Source organism: Puma concolor, chromosome B4 (assembly GCF_028749965.1).
Source record: "Puma concolor isolate L17-30 chromosome B4, mPumCon1.1.hap2, whole genome shotgun sequence".
Lineage (NCBI taxonomy): Eukaryota > Metazoa > Chordata > Mammalia > Carnivora > Felidae > Puma > Puma concolor.
In genome coordinates, this window is record NC_141673.1 from 29,428,924 (window position 1) to 29,444,828 (window position 15,905).

At 35.5% G+C, this 15,905-nt stretch overlaps 1 protein-coding gene across 1 annotated transcript in view; it reads left to right on the top strand.

The window, feature by feature from the left end:
- Positions 1–230: 230 nt before the first annotated feature.
- The window catches only part of EPYC (epiphycan), a 35,901-nt gene continuing 20,226 nt past the window's right edge, over positions 231–15,905 (top strand). Inside the window, exons 1-2 of the mRNA XM_025926920.2 lie at positions 231–321; positions 2,663–2,840. Of these exons, the coding sequence (XP_025782705.1) occupies positions 2,676–2,840 (165 nt within the window). The 5' untranslated portion in view covers positions 231–321; positions 2,663–2,675. The remainder of the gene's footprint in view (positions 322–2,662; positions 2,841–15,905) is intronic.

Sequence of the window (15,905 nt, forward strand, 5' to 3'; positions counted from 1 at the left end):
GATTAAATATATTAAAACCAACTTTTTGCATTTAAAATGTTTAAGGCGACATGTTGGCAATTAGAACTCCTTTAACATATTTCAAGAACTCTATACACTATGGCATTTGGATTCGACTGCTTATTTTGAGTGACTATAAAGTAATTTGGGGTTTTTAAAGACTGAGAAGCATTTCTCAAGGTTAGCTTTTCCAAACAGAAAATTGAGTGTTATAAATTCCACCTCCCACAGACCAGAATTCACAACCATTGGTCAGGGGCACATACTACTGGCTCGGCATCCTCAGTCACTTCGTGCCATTTCACCAAGTAGGAGCCAAAGGTAAGTTTTTACAATTGCTTTCTTCTTGGGTGAGATACTTTTTTTTCTCCTCTAACAACTTTTTGAGAAATAATTCAACTTGCTTTCATATTTCATGGTGAACTTTGATTCAATGGTTTAGGTTTAAGTTTGTTATTTTACGTTTATATTACTCTTGGAAAACTCAAATTTTTAATTAGCTCAGGAATTAATAACACACAGTAAAATGGTTGATCTTAATAGCCAGGAGAGATGCCAATAAAATTGTAGTAGTTTCCAATATATTCCTTAAATCAAGTGCCCTGACATTGACCATGTTTCTTGTCATTATAGACATGCACTATTGATTAGCATTGATTGAAATATCATGCAAAAGAAGAAGGGGGGAGATTTCATGCATTTAAAAATATATTAATGATTATATGGCAATTATGCATTTAGAATGTCTTTATAAGCTATATATTTTAAAGTTTTATTATAAGCATAATTTTCAGAATATCATGAAATGGTATAAAGTGGGCAACAAGTTCAAAGATACAACATTAAATACTAGTATAGTTACTTGGAGGAAGAAATGTACTTTTTAAACTAAGCATAGGTAGGTGTTCTTCATATTTCTGGGGTTTGCACAGACTGTCTCATTGCTGATAACTTTGAGGGATATGCCCAAAGCAAATAAACTCTAAGAATGTAGACACATACTCACATTTATAGTTTGAAGTGAGAAAAAAATCATCAGCAAGTACATAATTACTTTGAACAATGAAAGTGGCCAGAAATGTAGAAGGAAATGTAAAAAGAAAAGATTTTCTCTAGGTTAGTGGGGTCCACAGTTAATGTTTTCCACTCGACTATGGAAGAATGGTTTGTGGAAAATTTGTAAATCACACTGTTTGATTAAGTAGGACTTTGCTGGTGATTGTGTACAACAGTTCGAAATCTGCAATCCTGCAAAGACCCCTGCAAAGGCAAGTGACATAGAGGCTTGGCTTATCCAGGATGGATAAAAAAATTACTTGAAGAAATCATAGGAGGGAATAAAAAGGAGCTCCTTGTACTGCTTCTTATTCTCAGAGGAATTTCATATGCCTCTGCCTAAATCTGCTTCATAAAGACTTTCTTTCAAGTAACTGAAGGTCAGTTTGTCTGCCAGTGCATTCAAGTTTAAAAGTAATATTTATCATGAATTCCCTTTTATACGTGTGTATAGGTACAAAACACCATAGGCACTGTTCTTGAAGTAAACCTGAGAAGTGTATCCAAAATACAACACCTTTAAAATTAGACATGCTTGATAAGAAAAGTTTTCCAGATTCTTTGCCTCCTCGAAAAATGATTACCAGGTAACATTTTTGATAGGCCCAATTTAGATGTTTAAAATTAAACGTGAGAGGTTTTCTTTTCCCCTAAAACTAGAACGTATTCAAAGGAGTACATACAGAACTAAAATAATTAAAATGGTAAGATCTTGATCGAATCCCCCCACCACGATGTTACCATGGAAAATAAGAATTGTGCTTAACAAAGAATTACGAAACAAAAACTTCTTAATCTTATGTGTGTGGAAATCCTCCTCCAAGAAAATCTTGCCTTATAGTGTCTTTTAGGCATGTATTCTGACTGATTCTGAGTTTAAAGCTTAGACAGCTATGAAGAACTGAAATAAAACACGAAGGACTAAAGGAAAAATCATTTTCTGCCTCATTCGGTTAAGAATAAGTTTTGAAAAATATTGCATGAAATAGTAAATTATACACATATTAAATTATGTATACATCAATGATACCCAGAGGCAACAAGGAAGTAAAAAGAAAAAAAAAAAGAAAACCTTCATTATTTTGTCTGGAAAAAGCCATAGGCTTAAATGTGCAAGAAACACTTATGAGTCCTAGTTAGATCGCTAGTCAACTCTGCCTCGGTTTCCTCATCTGTAAAATGGAGTTACGGTTATAGTCCTCCGCCACCTCCTTCTCCTTCCTACATCCCAGAGTTGATGAAAGAAACTTAATGTTTAGTAAAAGGTAAAACTCTAAGGCAAAGGCTTTCATGAACAAGTGTATCACAATATTTCTGTGTCCCCTTTTTCCCTGTGTTTCTCTATGAAAGAAACTTAATTTCACTGTAATGACTATATCTACTGTAAAAATGTGGACAGGTTTGTGAATTAATTTGAACATCTGCTATGAATAGCCTTCAGAATCTGTATAATTTCATGTGTTATGTTTATAAATGATCCATATAAAGAAAGCTACCAGCTTGAGTTTCACAGTGTCAAACTGTGAATTTATCATTCCTAGTTAGTGGAAACTATTCCTAAGTTATTATCAATTAGATATTTATACATTTAAGTATTTTTTGTTAGGAAAGCTTGAAAAATGAAAATGTTAGCAAGACTCATTCTGGGACTTGTCATCTTTGATGCTGCTGTGACTGCTCCCACTCTGGACCCCATCAATTATGACTCAGAAACTTACGATGCCACTTTGGACGACCTGGATAATTTATACAACTATGAAAACATACCTATTGGTCAAGCTGAGGTAACTGATTCCTGCCTCTCTTGAGACTTTTAAAAGCATGAATATGGGGAGTTATTGAGATTTGCTCTCTTCAAATAGATTTTTGTTTATTTATAAATAGAGATGTTCTAGCTTAATGGTTTCATATGAACCCTTTCTCCACAATCTGTTCAATCTGTTGGAAGTTAACATTGGGACACTCTTTTGCTTTCGCCTGGTTCACTTCATTTTCTTTATATCTTCTCACAAATTAAAACAACAATAACAAAAAAGAGTTTCTTTCAAGTTAGAACAGAGGGCATTAGAGGAGAAGAGTGGAAATAGTACACGTGTGATAATAAAGAAGTTGGGGAAGTTTGGGCAAAGGACAAAGAGGAAAATAAATTTGAATAAAATAAGAATGCAAAGAAAGGGCAGTGATTTGGAACTCCACTGTGTTCCAAGAGTGAGTGTGCTTTTCTAAATGACGGATTATCTCTCAGCTAATGTAGGCATTGGCAAGGTTACAGCCCATTACATAAATCTGATATGACATGTTTCCAATTAAATGTTAGACTTTTTACATAACTAAAGGATACAGACTAATTTTTTAAATCAAAACACAAATAGACCTTGAAATGTTGGAGGGTAATTAATGTACAACATTGACAAAAACTAATTAAGCATAAATCAACCAAAAGGGAAGTTACATCACCTTTACAGGATCATAACATATTTTGGGCAGTCACTCAAGTGTAAGTCTTGTTAGAATAATTACTTTTGGTAACTAGGGAAATAAAATATTTTGACAAAAGCATTTATTTAAATTGTATGGACGTAGCTATATCTTTATTAAGAGGATATGCATTCTCGTTATTGTTTATGTTGCCTTATGAAATTTAATAATCAAATTTTTGCAATGCGATGACTCTTACATCTTCTTCCCCACCCCATTTTCCTTTCCATCCTCCTCTCTTTTGTTTTTACGGTCTTCCCACCCCATTCCTTCTCTGTCTCCCTCTTTCCTTATTTTTAGTAAAGTTTTAGGCTTGACAGAAGACCACTTGTCTTCTGCACATTTGGTTGTGATTGTTTTCCAAGTCTTTATACATTGTTTGATTCATTTTGCTGTATGACTTCTACTATGTTAAGGGAATTTTCTGTAGAGTTTATAGTCATTAACACTAGTCTTGCTATACATGTTCTCTAGATCTCCAATCTAATGCATCAGTTTAGAATATAAGGAGAAACTTTGTCAGTGCTTAACTCCTCTGCTCTGCTCCTTTTCCCATTTTGCATAAATATTTTTAAAAAAAAAAGACTCAGTATGTATCTGCAGTTATCTACCAAGCTAAATATTTTAGTTTTAAATGTACTGTCATTCCTCCAAAAGATATTTCATAGGATCAAAGAGGTTTGATGAGTGTCATCAGTGAATCCTCTGTTGTGAGTAGGCCTGTGGAGTGGGTTCTAGAGACTGCTCAAGGCTGCCCTAGATAAAATTTTGAAGGAGATGAGCTTTATCTGTAGACCTCTTTAAAGCCATTCCTTGATGTCAGAATCCCTTTTTGCTGCACAGACATTCTCAAGAGATTCTGAAGTGATAAATTTATCTCTATAAAGATGGTTTCATATCCAACCGTTCCTCAGTATTTGCTTATTCTGGAAGAGCAACCTTCTTGCAAGGTACCAAATATGTGGCATTGTATCCTGTTACTTCATTCAAATATGCTTAATTTTCACACTGACGTAGGCAAACTCAGCATCCTTAACAACTCTCTCCAGAGAGCCACAAAATAATCTCTTGTTGATGACTGAAATACATAAGTCATCCCTGATTTAATAATCTTTTGCGATGAAGAAAACCAGTTTATAGATAGATGATATACATATACACATATACCTGTGCTATAATGAAAATGTAACACATTTGAAAACAAACTATGCATAATTTTTTAATTTTACCAAGTTGGTCCAGTAGCAAAAACCAATTCACCAATCCACCCACCCACCACCTATGAAAAAACAAAATACAAAAACAATGTAATATAATAAATAAAATGACCTGAGGAATAAAATTCAGAACTTAAGCTCAGATCTTAACAAGTTGTTAATGTAAATTGCTTTAGAAACAAAGAACTAATATTCAATTCCTTATGAGAAGATGTGAAATGAAGCCAATAGATCCAGCCATGCTGCATGGATTCTAGAATGTAGTTACTCATTACCTGAATTTCTTGACTTTAGTCATGGAAATTCAGATTCTGACAACTCCTGATAAGCTTCTTTATCTCATATTTATCAACTAAGAACAGTTGTTCTACATTTTCTTATTCATGTATGACACTTTTTGAGTGAACACACTGGTAACTTACCCATATAAGGTACAGTTGATAAAAAAAAATTCATGGTAAATGAAGCACATGGAGAATGGTAAGATAAGGTTCTTTTCTTTTATGTCTTCAATCCCAAGAGTGTGGTTCTGACTATGTTAGTCTAGAATTTATTTCATTTCTAGAAAAGGCAAGTTTATATTTTAAAATTATAAATTTATAGAATAAACGAGCAATGTTTCTAAAATATATGCCAGTTTCTTTCTTACAAATTTTAAGACTTGCACCTTGGGGGGTGCCTGGGTGGCGCAGTCGGTTAAGCGTCCGACTTCAGCCAGGTCACGATCTCGCGGTCCGTGAGTTCGAGCCCCGCGTCAGGCTCTGGGCTGATGGCTCAGAGCCTGGAGCCTGCTTCCGATTCTGTGTGTCTCCCTCTCTCTCTGCCCCTCCCCCGTTCATGCTGTCTCTCTCTGTCTTAAAAATAAATAAACGTTGAAAAAAAAATGTTTAAAAAAAGACTTCCATCTTGGGCCAATATAATAGACCCTCTAGACTTTGAATGATTTACCCTTAAGGCCTTAGACATATGAGGTAGGCAGAAATCTAAGATGTCCCCTAAGTGACTCCTTCCCTGGTGTGTCCATGCCCTCTATAATTCTCAACATCATAACTGTATTGGGATATCAGGCTTATAATTAGGTTATTTTATATGGCACAACTGAAATTTAAAAAGGGAGATTCTACTGGTTGGCTTGATCTATACTAATGAGTCCTTTAAAACAGTGTCTTGAGGTCAGGGACAAATTTTAAAGCATGAAATGAATTCAAGGAAATGGAAAACTATTTGTTGCTGGCTTTAAAGATGGATGGGTCCACATAGCAAGGAATGCAGGAAGTCTCTAAATTTTGAGAGTGGCTGACAGCCAGAGAGCATAATGGAAACCACAGTCCTATAGATATAAGGAACCCAGAGGTATACCTGAGATCACAGCCCTGGCCATTAGCTTGATTTTAGCCTTGTGAGACCCTGGGCAGATGTCTGGCCATTCCTGGACTTCTGACCATTCCCGGCCATTCCTGGACTTCCAACTCACAGAAACTGTTAGTTAAAAATGGGTATAGATTTAAGCTGCTAAATGTATAGCAATTTGCTTTGCAGCCATAGAAAACTAATACAATATGTAATAATGTAAATTTTTTTCTGAAAACCAAATTTGAATTGTACTGCTGCAAGGCTTGCATTTGTGAATCCAGTGATTTATCTAGCAATGAGCCAAACCACCCCTCCAACCCCAGAGTTAGAATCTCAATAGAGCTTTGTCGATTTCTACTGGTGGTAGTATATTCATTACCTCCCTAGTGAGTGAAAGGGTCATGAAAGAATTTCTAGTTTTGAAAATGACATGCAGGAATAGTATTCCAGACTGCTGACTTAAGTGATTTCTGATGATTTAGAATATTCAGAATCTGCTGGATTCTGTGTTAGAAGCAGATCTTAGGCTCAGCAATTCCATCATAATGCTCTATGTTACCCAGTGGATAATGGATAAACTTGCTGTTATAACATAAATTTTTTTCAGTCTTTTACTTAGCCTTTATTTTAATTTAATGGTACAAGTGAGAATTGGTTACAAGCCGTAAGACAAAAATATGAACTTTTTGCTTTCTGATGAATATTAGCTAACCTTGATTGAGCACTTTTTATGTGCTGAGCACTATTCTAGGCCTGTCACATGCATGATCTCATTACTCACAACAAAACTAGGAAGTGATATTGTTCTTTTCATTGAATACATGAGACTATTGCGATAAAGAGCGGCTAAGTAACTCGATTAAGATCATAGTTGTTAATGACATATAATTATAGTGATATTATCTTCTCGTATCAGAAAATAATTTCCAGCAGGTTAATAAAAAATATATATTATCCTCCCTCCATTTTCTACCATTTTCCAAATTGTCCTTTTAACTTGATACTTGTTTTAGTAGAACTGAATGCTGGTGCTCCAACACTGCTAAAAGCATTTGTTCTATGGGTGAATAATGTAATCTAGAAGTAAATTTTAGAGACAGTTGACTTACCCAACTTGTAAGAAAGAATGGCTTAAGACTAACTACTTCAGGAGCTCCTGTGTGTATCAGTAGGTTGAGCGTCCGACTTCGGCTCAAGTCATGATCTCGTGGTTTGTGAGTTCAAGCCCCACGTCGGACGCTAGCTCGGAGCCTGGAGCCTGCTTCAGATTCTGTGTCTCCCTCTCTCTCTCTGTCCCTCCTCCACTTGTGCTCTGTCTCTCTCTCTCAAAAATGAATAAATGTAAAAAAAAATTAAAATAAAAAAAGACTACTTCAAAGATTAATTGTAGATAGTCATCCTCCAACATAGTATATCTATGCTATGGGGAATTGCCTATAGCTATCTCTCTATGTCTCTATTTCTATCCATCTATCTATCTATCTATCCATCTATCTATCTAACATCTATCTATCCATCCATCCAATGTAGATATAGATACAAATATAAATATAGATAGATATATAAAATCATAAATATTTGGTGGTTTAGACTCCACGGAAACATTTTGTTATTTGCCTTAAAGTTTTCATCAGCACAAAGTTAAAAATTTGATATTCTTTGAGTGATTTAAACTGAGACTGTATTTTTGATTAAGTTAGGTATTTGATGCTTCTGTTTCCATGGTATAGTTTTGGGGTTATTGATTACTCATTTCTCTTAGGTCTCAGAAAAACATTGGCCTGCCCATGAGTTATTTCCTTTGCCCAGAAAAGTACTCAGTGGCAGTATTAGTATTTATGGAGCATATGAACTTCCGTTCCTGCAGTAACCTTTCCTTGGCTCCATCCAATCAGATTTACCCTCCCCTATCCTGCCTCACTCTAGTCTTATATAATTACTTGTACTTAATTGCATCTGCAGTGTCTCTGCATCTTTAATAAACACCATAAATGTTGTATCACAGAGCCCTGTGGAGCACTTGGTTGTACTTAATGTGGGACAGCATGAGGGGCACTTACAGTGATGCCATACAATGCTCTTCAGGAGGATATGGGGTAGACATTTCTCTCAGGCCTCAGTACCCAAATGGGTTGCAAATTTTCAGGAATGTGCTTATTTTCTGGGCTCTACATCTTGTAAATAATTGTGTTTGTCATTTTGCTCAGAAATTTGGGCCCTGAATTTTTGCTGCATTCTTTCCTCATTTTATATTACTTCCCCCACCTTTACTTTCCCATCATCCTAATCTCCTCGTGTAGATTGTTTGAAGAATTACCATACGTGCTTTTAAAACTGCCTCATATACTTTCTGGAATAGGATGGAGTAAGCATTCATAGCTAAATGGCAATAACTAATAAAGGGATATCAGTAATAATTGACCCATAGGGAATTTTTTGAATGAGAGGTGCCTTCCTTGCTGTTACTCTCCATTGATCTTAAAATTAGGCCATTGTTTTCTTTTTCATAAGGAGAATAAGTAGTGAACTTATTTAAAATCATCCCAAAGAAAATCACCATTGAAAGAAATGAATTAAGCTTAAAAAATAGCTTTCATTGGGGCGCCTGGGTGGCGCAGTCGGTTAAGCGTCCGACTTCAGCCAGGTCACGATCTCGCGGTCCGTGGGTTCGAGCCCCGCGTCGGGCTCTGGGCTGATGGCTCAGAGCCTGGAGCCTGTTTCTGATTCTGTGTCTCCCTCTCTCTCTGCCCCTCCCCCGTTCATGCTCTGTCTCTCTCTGTCCCAAAAAAAATAAATAAACGTTAAAAAAAAAAAAATAGCTTTCAGGGATGAAGAAGCGATAAGATTCATCAAAGGAATGAAAGTTAAATTTAGTGGAGTTGTAGAAATGGGCAAGTATTCAGTGAAGGCAGTTGTATCCAGGAACAGTTGAACAATGGTTTCTTTTCAGTTGCCATAATGGTAATATGATGCCATGCAGAATAATTTTAGAACAAATGCTGGTGCCCTGTAACACTAGAAATTGCTTAAGAAAATGACATTAACTTTGAGCTACTCATAGAATCAATGTCCACTTCAGATAATGATATATAAAAAGTATTTTAATTAGGTTTAAATATGATAAATTGGTATAGAGCTTTGGTAATGCTAACAGATAACATCTTTGTATTTTCTGAACAGAAAGCAATTAATTAGTAATATTTCTACTATTTATTTCCTCTGGTAATAAAGATATGGAATACTTTTATCTTTTATCTTTTTTTTTACCTTTATATTTGGAATGATGTCTCACTTTGGCCAGTTTATGAAATATATTTAAAAGTTTCAAACTTATGGTTTGCATATAAAATACTTTTTATTGGAAGAGGTAACTTAAACTCAGCCTGAATTAAATGTTCTTTTCAGAATTTGGCAAAAAATAAAAGCTAATATTTCTCCTCACCCTCCCTCCTCACCAAAGACACTCTGGAGAAAGTGGGGGGGGGGGGGTAGAATTTTGCTGATGAGCTTTTAATATGGTTGTCTGATTGACTTTCCATATGCTTCTTTTAAAAACAGTGTTAAACTATTTGAATCTCATTTTAAAACTATTTGAAAACTTTAAGAAAATGCAACAAACATACAATCATATAGGCTCATCAGGAAACAAAAGAACACTGATAGTCTTTGCCAGTGACTTATTTGTGTTTGTATTATACGTTATTTATGAGACCACAAGCCTAAGTTAATTCTCATAACTATCCTTTGAAATGATAAATTATTCTATTATTATTATTATTAACAATTGAAGATCAGAATTTTGCCCAAGGTTATTCAGCTAGTACGTTTCAGAGTAAAATTTAAACCAGATTGTTTTAATGCCAAACCAGAGAGTCTTTGGCATTAAAAGCTTCCATTATTTTCCTTCTTCTTCTCTTTAATCTTTACTTCTTTTAGCTGTGTCCAATATTGAGGTTTCTTTCCTCTGAGATTAAGTAATTTGATTATTAGGAATCAGAAAAGCAAGAATTTTCAAGTGATTATAATTAACACAATATCTAAGCATCTGTCTTAGCTGTCAAAGTATTTAAGGGAGCAAGAGGTAAGACAATCCCTCTGAACTGAAAGCTGCTTTGTGAGAAATGTGAGGATTGAGCAATCTTCGCCAAACACATTTCTTCCTCATCCATTTTCAAGATAAAATAGAAAATAAGATACAGCTTTCATTGCCAGTGTCCATGGTCACATTCTTTTAGATAATTAATATGGATCAGTTAAATCAATTTGTACACCAGGCTGATATTTAGAGAAGAATTCCACCACACTTAAGATATCTACATGCCAGTCTATGAAATCCTTATGAATGCTTCGCTAGTAACCCAGGCTGAATATATGAGAACCTTTTAACACCTTTGGAAGCCAATTGTTGACATAATGGTAACAATAAGGAATAGCTTCAAGATTTCTTATCAACTGTGTGGGACAATTTTGAGAAAAGAGAAATTTAAAATTCCATTCCGTTTAACAAAAACCTTATTCTGTGCAAATATGAAAATCCAAATAACATTCTGGATTTCTATTTTTTTTTTTAATGAGAAGCAGATCTGTAATTTAAATATTTTCTGCTGAAGGCCTGGACTTACTGGTTAGGAATTGACTGGCAGAGTGAGGATCTTAATCAAAATGAATACATAGGTGAGGACATTTGTTTTCTAATCTGACTTTGGTTGGGCATTTAAATTATTAAACCACACACTACAAAGAATAATGTAACAAACCACTAACTTTGGGTATTAACCCAAAACTGTGGTTAACCACAGTCGTCAGATTAGTGCCTGATTCAGTAAATCGTAGTGCATGGAGGGACAAAGCAATGTATGTTCTTGACAGGCAGACAATTCTCCCCAAAAGGGAGGGTGAACCACTCAGTCCTAGTATCTTCTGCCATCCACCAATTAGCCTAGTCATTCTTTTTCAGGAAGAGTGAATGAAAGAGCCAACAGAAGATGCACTCACCTCCCAGGATGGTGGCCTTCAAGCCATTAGGCTTAACTGTTAAGTTCAAGATAGCTCTTCCCATTTTTAGGACAATCACACTCCCATCTTTATGAGACCTACCACCATGACAGTCAGCACTCTTAGGCATGTATGGCAGAATGGCAGAATGTAGATTTTGATCCCAAAAGCTCTGAAATGATCCAAGAGCATCAGTGAATTTATCTCAAAGGCCGTCCTGCACCTGAGATTGATATCTCACTCTCACTTGTATGTTCTACCTAAAATTATATCAAGCCACATTAATAATAGAGCTTAGGAAAGACTCTGAAATGAAATGAAATTCTGAGTAAATATACTCCAATAAAACAATTCCAAGGGCGCCTGGGTGGCTCAGTCAGTTAAGCCTACAACTTTGGCTCAGGTCATGATCTCACAGTTCCTGAGTTCGAGCCCCATGTCGGGCTCTGTGCTGACAGCTCAAAGCGTAAAGCCTGCTTTGGATTATGTGTCTCCTTCTCTCTACGCCTCCCCTGACTCTCTCTCTCTCTCTCTCCCTCTCTCTCTTTCTCAAAATAAGTAAACATTAAAAAAAAAATCCAGAAACATAAAGATAACACAAATCTGTGTATATTTCCCCTACTTCTATGAAGCTTGTGTGGAAAAATAAAGGACCAAAGATTAATATCCATCTCCTGCAAATTAAAGTCTGAATTTGTTTAAATCCAAAGAGATTACAGTACAAAATCAGCATTGTTTGACTTTGATTGAAAAAGCCAAAGAACTTCCTTTTCCTAATTCTTTTTGCTTCTCTTCATCTTACCTGGGCCAAGCTGGACTCTCTCGGTAACACCATGACTGATTTCTTCCAGATACAGGTGTAGTTCCTTCAGAAGCACATACTTTGCTAGTAGTTCACTATAGTCTCCCATGACTTTGATATTTTAAGAGAATGAAGCATTAAGTGTGCATGCAGTATTATCACAAAAATGGCCCTAACCCCCATCAGATTTAAAGAACAAATTAATCCCGAGTCTCCAAAATTAATTATTCCAAGCAAAAGGGCAGTCCCCCAGACCAGTACATAGTGTTGGCAGATACTCAAGAAGAGACCTGGAGCTACTTAAGAAAAATCAGGAGATGGAAAAAAAAAAAAAAAAAAACACAAAAAACCTTGGTTTAGCCTCATCCAGATGTTGGTCAGCTGGTGTTTATTGTCCCCAGTTTGCAAATTTTGAGCTCAAACACTGGGAGAAATCTTCCATCAGGAGTTCAATTATGGCACAGTTTTACCATTCTCAGAGTAGCTTTTCTCAAAATGTAGTTTCTGAACTAGCAGTATCAGTATCACCCGGGAGCTAGTCAGGAATGCAAATTCTCAGGTCCCAACCCAGACCTACTGAGTCAGAAACTCTAGAGAGAGCCAGGAATCAGCGATTTTAACTCCTCTGTCATTCTGATGCACCTGTGGTTTGAGCAGCACTGAACTAGGAAACACTCCCTAAAATAATGGCTCTTTTCTCAGAGTAGCATTTGAGATATTTTTGTTTTCCAGCATCTTTTTAAAACATACAATGGCGGCCGGCCCAGTTACCAGGTCAAAGTTTCTTCCTCTTTTTGCATACTCAAAGCCTTTGAGTGTCTAATTTCCTGCTAAATTCTGGGTTTCTGGCACCTGATTCTGCATTGTGTATTCTGTCAGGTGACAGATTATCTTGTGAACAAGAATTTTCAGCCAGTAGGGTTCTCCAGCTTGAAAGCTATGCCAGTGGTTTATCCATGGCTTCCTGCTCTGGAATTCAAGAAATTTACCTCCCAGAGACCTTTCCCTTCTTCCCCAGGTTTTTTTTTTTTTTTTTTCCCCCCAGCTGGAGAATCAACCTCAGCAGATTCTTGAACTGGAACTGTCATGGATGTTTGTGAAGCTTCTGGCCCCGGGAGCCTAGTGAAAAACAATCCTTCTACCACATTCTCATCAAGAATTTACTAAACTTTCAAAGTTCCAGGACTTAATTAGTATTTCTGTCTCCTACATGCTATTCAGTGAAGTACATTTCCCTTTTAGTGTGGGGGTTCTCAACTTTGGCCACATATTTGAATCACTGCTAGAGCTTTTAGAAATCCTAACGCCTAGGCCACACCCCAGACTATTGAAATCAGAATCTCTTGGGATAGGCCCAGATCCAGTGTTTGACTTCCCTCAGCTGGGAAGTGTGAGTCAGTTGCTGGTTTGTTGTTTTTTTTTTTTTTTTTTTTCTAAATTATTTTAATAGTTCTAAATTATTTTCTAAATTTTTTTTTCTAAATTATTTTTTCTAAATTATTTTACATTTTTGGTGCCCATGCAATGTATGCCTTCTCATTTTTTTTCCAGTCCAAACTTTTGCTTTTCTAACATACTCCTGTAGATTTTGCCTTGTGGCATCTCACATAATGACATATATTTAAAAAAAAAATAGTAAATTATAAATATGCCAGAAATAACATCTTTCAAAAAAAGTTTGGAAATCTTATATTTTAGAGTTGGGTAATCCTACCCTGACCATGTTCTCCCATCATACTAATTTCTAACCTGAGATTGAAAGTGACCTATTATTGTCTTGATTAGCTCTCTTTCAATATGCCTAATTTTCACTAGATCTTCCCCAATTTCCTACATTCATATGGACAAGTCCTGCTTAAACTGGTCTTGAGTTTGCTAGGAATAGAGAGGCTTACCTTATGTTTGTTAAGGTACACACTCACAGGCATGGAAATAGTTCAAGAATTATTGCTTGGTAATGTTGTCCCTCATTAGGTTGTAAAATTACTAGCTTTTGATGTCAACTCAGCCAATATGAGATGCAAATAAGTGAGATCTAAAGGGTAATCACAGTGAATCATGCCAGTCTCTCTGCTCACATTCAGTGTGGGCTTTAAAGAGGTAAACGGTATGGATGCAAATATATATTATACACTCCATTTCTTAACATATGAGAAGAATAACAAAGAAAATAAATATATAAGATATTGAGGCTGGATCAAATTTTCTCATAAGTTATCTTATTAAGTTATCTTTGGAGTTATGATATCAAAACTCTGATTAAAGTATTAAATGTGAAAGAAATCAAATCCAGGATATTTAAAATTAAAAAAAAATCCTCCTACTAAAACTATACTGAATCTGTAATATATAGAGAGATAAAGGAGATTGAAAAGGATCAGTACATTCTGATACTGAGAGAAGTAAGGAAGATCATCAAATCAAATATTTTCAAGGCCAATCAACTACTACTTAACAGCCTTCAATTGGCAGGATGATTCAATCCTGAAACTAATAGTAAAAACTTATGGCCATCAACAAACTTAAAGATTTTGATCCCTAGAAAAACAGCACCTCCTTCGCCTTATGCTATTACAAAGCTGACTTACCTATTGTCTTTTGTTCTGGTGCTATGGTCAACAACAATCTTTTGATCATGATTAGGTTCCCAGGTGAGACTACAGAGGCTACAGGGGATATATTGGTGGCAGTAAGTGCCTTCAGGTTAGCATTCTGGTCTAGTTCAGTTTTTGCATTTGTTTAAACAAATTCTGCCTCTAAAAGATAAAGTCAGGTTTCTAAATTTGTAAAAATTTTTTAAGGTTTTACCACTGGAACTAAACAGTAGAAATAAATAACATAATAATTATCTATTTCAAAGCTAATTGGCTATTAGCTAATAGCTAATTGGCTATTAGCTATCTGGTCCTCCCTGCTGCACGTTTTCCTATTCAAAATGTCTATTATTACCCTCTGATAATATATACATCATCATCATCATCATCATCATCATCACCATGAGTGAATAGCAATTTTATGCAGATAAGTTCTATGTATTAAAAGGCATGGCTTATTATACTTTGTGAATCAATAAAGTCTGTGCTAGAAGGAATAATTTGCTTTGTGTCAAGATAGGAAAGATCAAAACTTAAAATATTACTAAATTGCTCTGTCAAAAAAAAAAAAGCTAGAGTTTATAAGGTTCCAAATCTCTTGGTTTTCAGTCCAATTTCTTTGTTTTCAATTACTATGATTGACTCTCTCTCTCTCTCTCTCACCTCTCTCTCTCTCTCTCTCTCTCTCTCTCTCTCTCTCTCTCCCCTATCCTCATGAGATTACTGATTTCAGCCTACACTAAATTGTCCTTCTGGCATCCCTACTTGGGGAATAAGGGAGGTAAGGGGAAAGGGAATGTGAACTGACTTTATTATTAGATAATGTTTCTAAAATGTTTCTAAAGCCTTTGCCAAAGTTCCAATATTATTTGGAGACATTCAATTAGAACTAGATGATACATTTTGTGAGAACTAAGATATTGAAAATCTATTAAGTTTTTCTGGAGCCTAATGGAATGGTGGTGAATGGAGTCCTTAATAAACTGGGATAAAACTAAAGTAGAAATTTTTTTCTGGCAACTAAAAATGGAATATTGCCACTTTCTGACAATAAGGAAAGGAAATGAGTAAATAAACATGGGAACAACAAAATGCTGTGGTCCCAGAAGAGATACAGACTAGAGAGGATATTATTAAGTGAAACCCTCAAATCATCAACTCTCATCATAAGCAAAATCAAAGAACAGTTGTTTGTAAGAAAGAAATCAGAGAGGATTGAGTGACACACGCACACAAAATGCATTTATGTTTTCGAATTTCAGTGATCTGTGCCAGGTAAATCAACCCATAACAATATTAAAAATTGTTCCCTCAGTATGATTAAGATATGGATAAGAAAACAAAAATTTAAAAGATCTATGTTAAGGCAAGTTACATTAGCAGCTGTAACAAACAACTCCAAAATCCCAG